The following is a 12,406-nucleotide window of genomic DNA, read 5'->3' on the forward strand; positions in this document are numbered from 1 at the left end:
GGGGGCGGCGGCGGCGGCGGCCTGGCCCGGAATGGCGATGTTCCGCAGCCTGGTGGCCTCGGCGCAGCAGCGGCAGCCGCCGGCCGGGCCCGCGGGCGGCGACAGCGGCCTGGAGGCGCAGTTCGGCTGCCCCATCTGCCTGGAGGTCTACCACCGGCCGGTGGCCATCGGCAGCTGCGGCCACACGTGAGCGCCGGGAGCCGCGGCGGGGCGGCGGGCCGGGCGCCGCGCGGGCAGACGACTTGTGGCGCTTGCTGTCAACTCTTCTCCACCCGCTGCCCGCCGGTCCCGGCCGCAGAGGCCGGCTCCCCACGTGAGGGAGGGCAGGGGGGGCCGGGCAGTGGCGGAGGGGACCCGCCGCCTCGGTGTGGGTTTCCAGCCGAGCCGGCCGCGCCCGGCGGCTCAGGAGCAGGAACTTGAGGACGGAGCCCTTCTCCCCGCGGGCTGTGCTGGGGTCGGAGCTCCAGCCTGGTGGGGGAGCCGCTTCGGAGTGCTCCCGACCTGCCCTCACGCTGCAGAGCGACGCAGCTCTGAGGGAGACTGGCGGGGGGGAGGGGGCCGGAGGCGCCCAGCAGATGGCGGCGGGGTCCTCCCTCCAGGGAACGGGTGGGCAGGGCGCACTCAGGTTGGTAGGAGGCCCGAGAACGTTTTGCAAACAAAAGCAGCTGATTTTTGGAGGCTCCGGATGCAGAAAGGGAACTGAACGGCTAGGTGGGCGTGTGCCTGCTTGTCATCCAGGGAGGTGGCAGGGGCCGTTCAGGACCTAGAGCTGCCTCATTCCTTGTCCGTGGCAGGTGGCAGAGCCGCCTGCTCACCTCAGGGAGCTCTGCTGGCTGAGCTCGGAGGGCACTGCGCTCTCCGTCAGGCTCTGCCTGACATTCTGATACGACAGCTCTGATCAGAACTTACTTCTTGTGAGCACACACTGGTGGATGTCTTAGGCATGCGCTGCAGCCTGCAGCCCTTGGCGAGAGGGCTGTGCTGCTCTTCTTGGCCTCGTTTTGGAAAGCCTTTCCTGGTTGTGAGGTGGCATCCTCCTGGCACCAGCAACTCACCTGAGGTGGGCATTTTCAGTTTCCCAGTCACACAGGACAGTATTTGCCCTCCCCTTCCATTAACTTTCACACACTCTCTCTCTTACTTGTGTGTGTGTGTTACTGGAGATTGAACCCAGGGGCATTCTACCTTTGAGCTACACCCTGTCTTATTTATTATTTTGAAACAAAGTCTTGCTAAGTTGCCGAGGTTGTCCTCAAATCTGTGCCCCTCCTGTCTCAGCCTCCCAAACACTGGCATTACAGGCATGTGCCTCCATGCCCGGCGCCACATTGACCTTTCTTAAAACGTGGCCTGCATGACAGGGTCAAGGCGGGGAGCTGAGAAGTTGGAAAGCATCTCTCCTGCCAGCTCAGAGCATTGCTGGTTCTGTAGGAGCCGTTTGTACAGCCTCGGCCTTGGAAAGTTTTCCCCTGCCTGTCCCCCAGGCTTCATTTTCTTGGCCGTTGTCACCCAGAACATCCTCCTGGTTCTGCTGGGTGTCATGAAGGCACGTGTGCAAAGGAGTACAGAGGCTTGAGGGCTCGTGTCACTTGGGAAAGTTCACAGCCAGTCTGGCCAGAGCACCTTCCTGCCTGAGGGCTGGCTCCTTGTGGTGAGAGGCACTCTGCCTGGTGCAGGCATCGGGCGCCAGCACCCAGATGAGGGGGTTCAGGACGAGGGCTTCTGAGGTCCAGTTGTGTGAGGCTTGCAGAAACTCCTTTGGGCTCCCAGAGGAACTGTCATCTGTCACATTCGAGGGACAGCCCGGGCTGCGAGCCAGCTCCAGATCCAGAAACAAGTGGGCCAGGCGGGACGGGACCAAGAGGGTCCAGGCAGCCTTCGCTGCTCAGGATGGCTGCAGATCTTGCCTCAGGGCCTGGCCTGCTGGCCTTGAGGGTGACTGGGATGCCAGCCTGTCCCAGCTCTGGTGTGCAGCAGCCTTAGCTGGGAGTGACACTTGTTTGGTGCCCTGTGGCCTGGAGTCTGCCTCAGCAGTCCCCAGTACCTGGGGAAGCGCCAGCCCACTGCCTCAGCTACCGCATTCAGCAGGTCACGCCAGCCCTGGGCACGACAGGCGGCGTCTCTGGGAGAAGCTGGTGCTGCTTGCAGCGCTGGCTCTCGGCATACCAGGGTGGCTGTCGCTGCCAGCCTGCCAAGAGCTGGCCCCACCGTGTGAATGGGTAGTTCTGCCTCTGGCTCCCAAGGGGCTGTGGTTCGGGGATGGGCACCCTGTGGGCAGCCAGGCTCCTTGCACTTTCCTCTTTTCCACTGGGGGCACCACGACCCTGCCCCTACCGCTGTCTCCAAGACCGAGGCTCCCCAACTGTGCACAGGACTTTCTCCTTCTCGCTAAAGTAGCCATGACTCGACCAGTCTTGTTCACCTGGCCTTGCCTTCTGTTTGGGTTGTAGCAGTCTGTCTCGCGTAGAATTCAGTTCCTCACAGTGTGCTTGCTTAAAGCGTAGATCCAGAGCTGAGCGCGGCGGCACACACATGAGATCCCATATGTGGGAGACGGGTGGGAAGAGCTCAGCAACTCAGTGAGGCCTTGTTTCAAAATAAAACAATTTAAAAAGCCAGGGCTGGGGTTGTAGCTCAGAGGTAGAATGCCGCTGGGTTCCGTCCCAGTAATACACACACAAACACACACACACACACACACACACACACGTCATCACTGGTTTTGGATGTGATTGCATGGTTATGCAATCATCGCCACAATTTAGAGCATTCACCACCCGTAAAAGAACCTCAGTGCCCTCCCCTCCCCAGCCCTCGGGGCCCTGACCTGCTCCCGTCCTCATCCTCGCAGCTGTTCTGCAGGGTACCGCATACGTGGCACTTGTCTGAGTGCTAGGGCATGGCGTTTCTTTGTTACTTTCAGCACCCATGCAAGGCTTTTCCATGTGTGTCAGGGCTTCACTCCTTTTCACTCCAACGTAACGTTCACAACCACATGTGTGCACCCTTCCCTGCACCCTTGGGCCCCTGGATTGCTGTCCCACCTGCTGCTGTGAGCACTGGAGCTTCATGGACTCATCTTGTCCTTGCCTTCCCCTGTGACTGCGTGAGGAGGCCTCCCCAGCCGTGACCTTCCTTCTCCTTGCAGATGGGCCCTTAGCTGAGTCCAGGGATGTCCTCACATCCCCCGTCCTGCCTGGCTCCCCGTGCCCCCACAGCCAGCCTGCTGACTAGAGAAGCTGTGCACGCCAGGCTATCTGCAGCTCTCCTGCCCTCTGTGTCGGGGCTGGGCCGGCTTCTCCAGGCAGGGCTTCAGCTCAGCGTCCCAGGTGGCAGGTGCCTCACGGGGCAGGCAGCCCCGTAGCGCTTCTGTGGAGTGCACTGAGCTTGTCGCTGCGCCTCTTGCTCCCGCTGGCCTACGGCTGCAGGGTGGAGTGTGGAGGCAAGGCCAGCCTGCTTTCAGCATCCCAGAGCACAGAGGTTCTCCAGACGGCAGTGCCATGAGCTGGGGCGTGCGGGGAGCCTCTGCCCTGAGTGTGTCCAGCACCTCCACCTGCCCAGGGCAGGGGCCCCAGTGACTCAGCCGCCCAGCCTGTGCTGGCCAGCAAGTCCAGGGCCATGTGGCCTGGCGTTTCCTTCCCTGTTGTTAGTGATTTTACTCCCAGGTGCCCGGCTGCCCTGGGCCCTCCGCAGTACTCTCATCGCCACGTATGAGGGGCCTGTGGGGCAGCTGGTGTCAAGTCCCAGGGAGAGCTCTTCCCAGGAGGCCAGCCGCAGGGCTGACACGCCGCATCTCTGCCTGGCAGCAGGGCCCAATGCTGGGGACCCTAGACCCCTCTAGCCAGCTGGTGTACAGGTGTGCCAGTCTCCAGAAAGGCCACAGCAGCCGGGGGCTGTCCCTGCGCGTGCCGGTGCATTAGAAGCACCAGCTCCAGGCCCGTGTCCCCGCAGGTTCTGTGGGGAGTGCCTCCAGCCGTGCCTGCAGGTGCCATCACCCCTGTGCCCGCTCTGCCGCCTGCCCTTTGACCCTAAAAAAGTGGACAAGGCCACACACGTGGAGAAGCAGCTCTCGTCCTACAAGGCACCCTGCCGGGGCTGCAACAAGAAGGTACCGCACACTTGGCTCCTGGGGTGGGGACTCCGGGGGGCTCCAGCGGGGACGGTGCTGGGCCGCCTGGCTATATCTCTGGTCCATGCACAGAGACACAGCTGATGCAAGCTGGCACTTGGCTGTGGCAGGTGGGGAACTTCAAGGGGAAGCAGGGGGTGGGACCAAGGCATGGGGGGCCCCGCAGCTGACCCAAGGGGCGCTGCACTGAGCCCGCTGCTTCTGAGGGGCCTGGAGGTCCCGCACCCACACACCCCAGCCCGCCCTGCCCCAGCAGCCTCTCACATCGCAGATGCTGCTGCTGCGTCAGGATGTAAGTCCTGCTAGCTTGGCCTGGTGGAAAGCAGCCACTCAGTGCTTCGTTCCCAGGTCATGATGCAGAATCCAGGGCTTCCCCGAGCCACGGTGGCCAGGAGCCTCCTTCCTGCCCCCAGGCCCTGCCCACTCCTAGGATCCCAAGATCAGAACACTCTTAGTTTCACAGGGGAAGTGGCCTGCCCCTCACACCTCTGGCCTCTTACTGGGCCTTCCGAGGGCATGTCTCCCTGCAGGGCACCCACCCAGTGGTCACAGGGAAGCTGAATGCGCCCCTGAGGGCCTCCTGGACACCTGGGCGAGCTGTCTGAGGAGATGGTGTCTGTGCCGGCCCCGCACCCTCTTGTCCTTCCCGTGAGGTATTTGTTTCTAACTTCAGTCAAGCGGCCGGGCCTTGTGGCGTCCAGGCCAAAGGGAAGGTTGGCCTCGGCCTCTCCTTCAGACAGGCTGAGAGCGCCCTCGCCCAGACATAAGACACTCTGCCCTTCCCTATTCCTCTCCAGGCTGGAGTCCGGCCTTGTCCAGCCTGGGTGCCTTAGGTCGCTGACATGGGAGTGCAGACATGTTGCAGGGCCTATGCACCAGGAGAAGGGTCTGTCAAAGAGGAGTGCTTTCTGCAGTCCCCCCAGGAGATGTGTTTCCCAGTAAATGCTGCCCCCTTTCCTGGACAGCCTGCCGGCCACCGCTCCCCAAGGGTCTCGGGCTGAGGGCGTGCTGCTCCCGGGTGCAGTGGTGGCCCTGCCGCTCTGTGTGGCTGCTCAGGGCCACGTCTGTGGCTCGGCAGCAGCCCCAGCCCTTTGTGCAGTCTTCCCAGCTGGGCCCGATTGCTACTGCGTTGCCACGGTGCTCCTTGGTGCATCTCTGCCCTGAAGCCCGCAGCCTCCCTCTCTCCTGGCCCTGTGTCCTAGGTGACCCTGGCGAAGATGAGAGCGCACACTTCCTCCTGCCTGAAGGTCCAGGAGCAGATGGCCAGCTGCCCCAAGTTCGTCCCTGTGGTGCCCACATCCCAGCCCATCCCCAGGTGGGCAGCCTACTGGGGGCAGGGGGCCTGCGCAGCTGTGGGCACGTGCTGGCTCTGGGGGCCCTTCTGTTCAGGCACGGGCACCATGGGTAGGAGCCAGGTGAGGCCCTTAGCGCTCACTGTCTCCTGCCCCGCCAGCAACATCCCCAATAGGTCCACCTTCGCCTGCCCCTACTGCGGTGCCCGCAACCTGGACCAGCAGGAGCTGCTGAAGCACTGTGTGGAGAGCCACCGCAGCGACCCCAGCCGCGTGGTGAGCGCCGAGCCCTCCGGCGGCGGGCGGGGGCGGACCCTGCCCTGGAGGGCCCAGTCACACCCAGCCCCTCTGCTCCAGGTGTGTCCCATCTGCTCAGCGATGCCCTGGGGCGACCCCAGCTACAAGAGCGCCAACTTCCTGCAGCACCTGCTGCACCGGCACAAGTTCTCCTATGACACCTTTGTGGTGGGTGCCCCTCCCACCTGCCCCAACCAGCCTTAGGGCCAGAGCCCAGGGCCCGCCTGCCACACTGAGCTGCCTGAGGGGCGTGCGGCCACTAGAGGGCACCGGCCGCCTGGGTCCTGGCCTGCCCTGAGCCGCCTAGGCCAGGTGCCAGGCGTCCCCCCAGGACCCCATCCCAGCACTCTCTCCTCCCCTCTGCCGTGAGTCGGGAAGGCTGCACCCTCGCCCAGACTCCCCCAGTTCCTGTCACCTCTCCCTGCCAGCCTCCAGCCACCCGCCTTCCTGTCTGCTCTGATGGTGGTGGGGTCTTGGAGCCCTCTGGCTGGCCCCTCAGGGCCCCTGGGGAAGAACAGCGCCACGCACCGCCTCGTGCACGGTCATGTGGACCCCGCTGTGCACGTGGGGCCTGGGCTGCCCTTTGGGGGGAGTTTAAGATAAGAGCAGGGAGCAGAGAGGCCACGGCGTGGCGGAGCCTCCGCACCATGGAGGCCATGGAGGGAGCAGAGAGGCCCAGAGCGAAGGGCGAGTCTGTCCGGGTGACCAGCCTGGGGGCCAGGGCCGGCCTGGGCCTCATGACCTGGCTGTCTCTGCTTCCTGTTGCTAGGACTACAGCATCGACGAAGAAGCCGCCTTCCAGGCCGCCCTGGCCCTGTCACTCTCTGAGAACTGAAGGTGCCTCCTGCCACTTGCCACACTGGACCGAGGACGCCCTTCCTCCTCGAGGGACAGGGGTGCCCTCTGCCCTGGCACCTGCATGGAGAGTGCCCCCCAGGCCAGGCAGAGCCTCGTGCACACCGGAGCGCCAGTACCGGAGCCTCGGCTGCCTGGCCCTCGGCTGTCAGCCGGCCCCTCGGGCTCTGGCCGGTGGCGTGAGTCGCTCGGTGCTTTGAGGGCAGGTGCCGTCCGTCGGACCTGGAGCGGTCGGCTGTCTCTTCAAGCCATGATGATCTGTGTGGAGGAGGACGGGCGCCCCGAGCTGGCCGCTGGAGTGCGGAGGAAGAGCCCAGCCGCCACCTGACCTGGCACCGCCTACGCTTCCGCCATGCGCACTTGGTACTGGCTTTGTGATACTTAGAGACCCTGGCGTTTTTCTATCTTACCCCGTGTGAGAACCTTTTCACGTTTTATAGAGCAAAGACAAAGCAGTTACTCTTCATATTGCAATATCTGTGTTTGACTAGGAAGAATAGTATTTTTATGGAACATTTACAAAAGTATATTTTTTAAAAAAAAAACAATAAAAAATCGTGTGTGGGATCAGTGCGGGAGGGAAGGAGCGACAGCGTGAGCCCGCAGCTGTGAGCCAGGGTTTCTGTCCTGGGGATGGAGGTGGCATCCCCAGGTGTCCAGCAGGGTCTCTCGTGCGCTGGCTTCTCTGCTGACAACAGGAAGAGATCCCAGCTCCCTTGGCCGCTGGCAGAGGCCGCTGCCAGGAGCCGCAGGTGGCCGGGCAGCGCTAGGGCCACCTCCCACTGGGCCTGGGCCAAGCTGGCCACGCCTGCCTCAGGCAGGATCACCCCCAGCAGGGCGCAGCCTGGGGGCCAGGCAGGGTCTACCTGGGGGGCATCAGGCCAGAAAACACTCGCCAGCACTCTTTGTGTTCATGGCATAAATTATTGCTGTATTTTCAAAAAGTTTAAATAAACTGTTTCCGAGCACCGCGGGGCCTGGCAGTGGCTTCCTTCCGAGGTGTGGGGGTCGCTGCCTTCCTCTGCCACCACGTGTGCTGGCCTGCTATGCCTGCGCCTGGCTCTGCGGGCTTCCCACTCTAGAGCACCCGCCCAGCCGCCCACGCAACCCTCAGGGCTCCCGAGTCCCTCTTGTCCCCTAGTGTTGCCGAGCTGCAAAAGCTGACAGGACCATGCTGGCCATGGGCAGGTGGCGGCCGCCTGCCTTGGTGGCCCTCCCTCCATGCCAGGTGCGTCCAGAGGCAGGCCTGTTCTGGACAGTTTATTCTCCCGCCTGTAACTCAGTGGGTGTTGGTCCCTGGGCTTGGGAAGCACAGCCACCGTCAAAGGTCTTCTGGAAGGCACCAGGGTCTGTGGGGATCAGCAGCCTGACTGCCTTCCCACTGCCTTCAGAGGGGGAGAGACACAGCACCCCGGGGTGTCCACTGGGCCGGCCAGGTCAGCCTCCACTGCGGGCCCAGGCCTGCCTGTGCTGACTGCCACAGGAGCTGTCATGGGGCCTGACCCCCAGGCCCCCGAGGCGGCGTCAGGCCCGGGCTCAGCAGGTCCTGACTCAGCAGCACCCACGGCCCACCGCCCACTGAGGAGATGCCGCCCAAGGTTCCCCGCCTCAGCTGCGGAGCCATAGCACCCGCGTGGCCACTCCAGCATGCTGCTAGGGCCGGGAGGGGGTCGGCACGGTCCCCAGGCACCACTGCCTTCTGGGCCTCGGCGTCTAGGAGAGCTGGAGGAGGAGGATGCCCCAGGTGAGGACAGAGCAGGGAGCCAGGCAGAGCTGCGGGAGCCTTTCTAGTCCCAGCGGCACAGCCGCATGGCCTGCACTCCCCGGGTGGACATGACCGCGGCCTGCCACCTGTAAGGAGGCTCGGTTGAAGAGAGCCAGAGCACCCGAGGGAGCGGATGGCCACGCGGTGGGAGGTGCCGCCACGTGCAGCTGCAGCCTGGTCATCATCCTCTTCTGGACAGTGGGCCCCAGGGGAAGGCCTGCCCGCTGCCGGGGCCGCAGAGGCCCATGGGTGCCAGCCTTTAGGGCTCCAGGACCAGGTGGGTGGCCACCCCACATGCCGGGAGCATGTACACCTGCAGTGTGCCTGCAGGTCCTGCCCTCCCCAGCCTCCAGCTGAAGCATACGGGGCCAGTCACCCCTAGGGCCCTCCCTCACCAAGGCAGTAGGACAGCATCCAGCTGAAGGTGCCCCTCCCGTCCACCCCCTGCCGGCCTGCCCCACAGTGCCTCCATGTCTGGAGATCTCAGGGACTCGGAATGAGCCATCCCATCTTGGCAGACTGACCACGTGGGGTGGGGGAGCCTCAGTCTCAGAAAGCAGCGTCCCCTTTGCGTTCCGAAGCCAGCTGGAGCCATGGACCTGCAATCCATACTAGCGGGGTGCATGGGAGCGAGGCCTGGACTCCACGCACCTGTCGGCCCTCGGGATGGTTGTCAAGGGAGACAGGAGGGCCACCTCAGGCCTCGGGAGTCAGTGCTGGCTGCAGCCATGGCTGGCATGGAGCTGCTGGGACCCAGGCCCACCCTCTCTGGGAGTTCTGCAAGCTGGTCCCCCTGCACCCTGACCAGTGCGTGAGGATGCGCACACAGGAGCACCCCAGGAGCCCAACTGCTGTGCCCCGAGGGCCCCGGGTGTCGGGCCAGGCTGGCAGTGACTTGCCTTTAGTTTCAGATTATGCAACAGTGTGGGCGTTTATAGCCCACTTCCTAGAAAGCACCCCCAGTTCAACAGGTACCTGGGAACTCCACCAGAAGGGGTCAGGTGGCCAGAGGTTCAGAGAACACGATTTCCTGAGCACAGGCCAGACTCCCTTCCCTGGCCCCAGGGACAGCGAGTAACTGCCTATAATTCCCGCCTACAGGTTGGGGTTTCCCCGTGGCCTCGGGGCGCAGGGACGCAGCCCATGGTTTGCAAGCTCTAGCCTGTGTGCTCAGGAGCTGCAAGCCTGCACAGGTCTGCTCGGCAGCCTCACTTCCAGCATGTCCTGCCGCAGCGGCCTCCCTGTGCACCTCAGCCCCAGCGTCTGATGGAGAAGGAGAGGGAGGCCTCCCTTGCCCTTGAAGCACCCGGACTGGCCACAGGCTGGCCAGGAAAGGTCTGTCCCTGAGCTGGCCCACCCCAGGACACCAGAGGTTCAAACCCATCCACAGGGGCCTTGAGGAGCGACAGAGTCCCTGGGACACTTCAGTGGACATGGCCCACGAATGCGGCTCTGCCTGGGAACTCTTGGAAGCAGCAGGGCACCGCTGTGCAGGGTGCCAGGAAAGGCCCAGAGTGCCCCGTGCAGAGCCCAGGCAGAGACTGTGAGAGGGCGTCCTCCACTTGACCCCTCTGTTTGGGCTTTTTCTCCAAGCGAAGAGCTGTCTGCAGACCTGCTTGCCCTCAGAGAGTCCAAGTACTAAACCCCAGGGCCACGTGGAGATGCAGGAGATGCCTGCGTGCGTGTGTGCGTGCGTGTGTGCATGCCCTGGGACCTGCAGCGCTGCCCACGTGTTTCCCTGTATGCTCTCAGCAGGTCTGGTGAGGGGTGAGGGACAGGTGAGTTTCTGCTGGGTCCTCCCTGGTCTTCCTCGGTGAGTGTCCACCCTGTGTGCACTTCTACCCTCTTTGCGAGGACGCCGGTCACTGGATTAGCGCCAAGCCTGACAACCTCCTCCTGACCCGGTGACATCTGCATACCCCGTCTGTGAATCTGGTCTGCGCACAGGAGCGGGATAGGACTCGGCATCCTTGGAGAACAATCTCAGCCCCCAACACTGCTCCGTTTGTCCATGTTAGAATGGGAAGTGTTGGTCTTCGTTCTTGCTGCTTCTCTGGCTCCCGTGGTGTTTCTGGAGCGCCTGCCCCCCAGGCAGAGCATGACTGAGACCTGAGAGTGTGGCCTCCCCCTGACCTGGAGCCCAGGGACAGAGGCGTCCTGCCGAGAGGGTGGGCGATGACTCAGCACGCAGCACCCAGGCGGGGCCCACCTGGCCCTGGTGCGCTCAGGCCACAGTCAGCCTGTCCAGTGGGAACTGACAGGAACCCTGGGGACCCTGCAAAGGGTGGGCCCAGGGGCTGGCTGGGACAGATGGACCAGCTGCAGGCAGGCATCGTCCTTCAGGAAACCAGGGCTGGCCTCCCTCTGTGGCTTCTCTCAGGGCTGCTGCTAGCGGGGCATGGCGCTCCCCAGGTTTGGGTCATGAAACCCTGTCAGTGTGAAGACGAGCAATTCAGCCGATTGTGCTGGTACACACCAGTAATCCTAGTACTTGGGAGGCTGAAATAGGAAGAGGACAGGTTCAAGGCCAGCCTCAGCAATTACCAAGGCCTTGTTTCCAAATTAAAACAAAATAGTAATATTAAAAGAGAACTGAGGTGTAGCCTGGAGGTAGAAAGCCCCTGGGTTCCATTCCCAGCAACACACACACACACACACACACACACATGCGCGCGTGCACACTCAGAGCATTCAACAGGGATACAGATACAGGTGTGTGAACATATACATGCATAGAATATCATGCAGGAGCTATCGTTATATTTACTGTGAAACAGACCCAAGAAAAGCACACACGCATCACGTAAGAAGGATGAAAAAGAGCCGTGGGGGCACACTTGTCATCCCAGCATTCGGAGGCTGAGACTGGAGGAGCGCAGTTCGAAGCCAGCCTCAGCTACTTAGTGAGGCTCTCAGCAACTTAGTGAGACCCTGTTTCCAAATAAAGTGTAAAATCAGGCTGGGAGTATAGCCCGGAGGTAGAAGGCCCTGGTTCCACCCCCAGTACCACCAAAAAAAAAAAAAAAAAAAAAAAAAAAACCCAAAAGAATAAATAATAGGGCAGGGGCTGTAGCTTGGAGGTCAAATGCCCCTGGGTTCCATCCCCAGACCAGAAGAAAGAAAGAAAGAAAGAAAGAAAGAAAGAAAGAAAGAAAGAAAGAAAGAAAGAAGAAAGAAAGACGGGCTGGGTGTGTAGCTCAGAGGTAAATGACCCTGGTTCCGTCCCCAGTACCACACACACAAAAGAAGAATAAAGAAGCGCCCACATAAACGGGCTCTGACAACTTCTTCCTTGGTCCTGTGACCTGGCCCCAGCTCCAGGCTGCACTTTGGCGTCTGGTGCCGGCAGGCTGGGGCTGGAGGGCGGGTGCCTGACTGCAGCAGGCCATCACCCAAGGTCCCAGACGTCAGGAGGGGCTAGGCCTTGGGCACCTGCAGGCCTCCTAGGAGGCTGGTGGGGAGGGCTTCCAGGAGGCCCAAAGCTGAACCCCAGCCCTCAGCACAGTGACTGGTGCTGCTATGGGAGGCTCTGAGCGCAGGAGAGGTCACCCTCCCCGCGGGGGCTACGGGAGGCAGAGAGGCAGGCAAGGAGGCAGGCAAAGAGGCTTCTCTCCATGGGCCTGTGGGGGCCGGCCGGACACCGCCATGAGTCACAGCTGAAGAATAAGCCTGGACAGCCAGGATGTGGCAGTTCCAAAAAGCCCTAAAGCTTCCCTCTGGGGTGCTGTGCTGCGGCTGACTTCTCTCAGGTGGGCTTGGGGCCTCCGGCTCTCTGGGGCACTCCGTAGCCCCCCATGCAGGCCAGAGCGCTGAGCTGGGCGCTAGGGGATAACCTGCAGGGCTTGGCCTGGAGCCGCACAATGGGCAGGTGGGACCTTCATGGAGGGAGGGATGGCTCAGCTCTGCAGGTTATCAGCTTCTTTGAGGGGGGAGAAGACAGGCTACAGAGAGAAACCTTCGAAGGTCAAGCAGCAGGTGAATAGGCAGGCAGGCACGTGTCCTCTGCCACCTCTGCGCGGCACCAAACCCCAAGCAGCAGAGACCTGCACTGCTTACCTGCAGGGTACC

The 12,406-nt window shown here is 62.4% G+C and overlaps 1 protein-coding gene across 2 annotated transcripts; it reads left to right on the plus strand.

Annotated features, from left to right (window-relative positions):
* Positions 1-31: 31 nt before the first annotated feature.
* Positions 32-6,553, plus strand: RNF166 (ring finger protein 166; the record flags this gene model as incomplete). Of its 2 annotated transcripts, XM_080702704.1 has the most annotated exons (6): positions 32-186; positions 3,952-4,108; positions 5,332-5,444; positions 5,583-5,697; positions 5,779-5,886; positions 6,488-6,553. In XM_080702704.1, 6 exons carry the CDS (start codon positions 32-34, stop codon positions 6,551-6,553), a joined length of 714 nt encoding a protein of 237 aa, XP_080558830.1. The 2 variants fall into 2 exon arrangements, with proteins under 2 accessions (XP_080558830.1, XP_080558831.1); XM_080702705.1 differs by lacking the exon at positions 3,952-4,108 and having other exon boundaries at positions 32-145; positions 5,377-5,444.
* Positions 6,554-12,406: the final 5,853 nt, after the last annotated feature.

The sequence above is a fragment of the Muscardinus avellanarius genome, assembly GCF_963383645.1.
Source record: "Muscardinus avellanarius genome assembly, chromosome: 10".
Classification (NCBI taxonomy): domain Eukaryota; kingdom Metazoa; phylum Chordata; class Mammalia; order Rodentia; family Gliridae; genus Muscardinus; species Muscardinus avellanarius.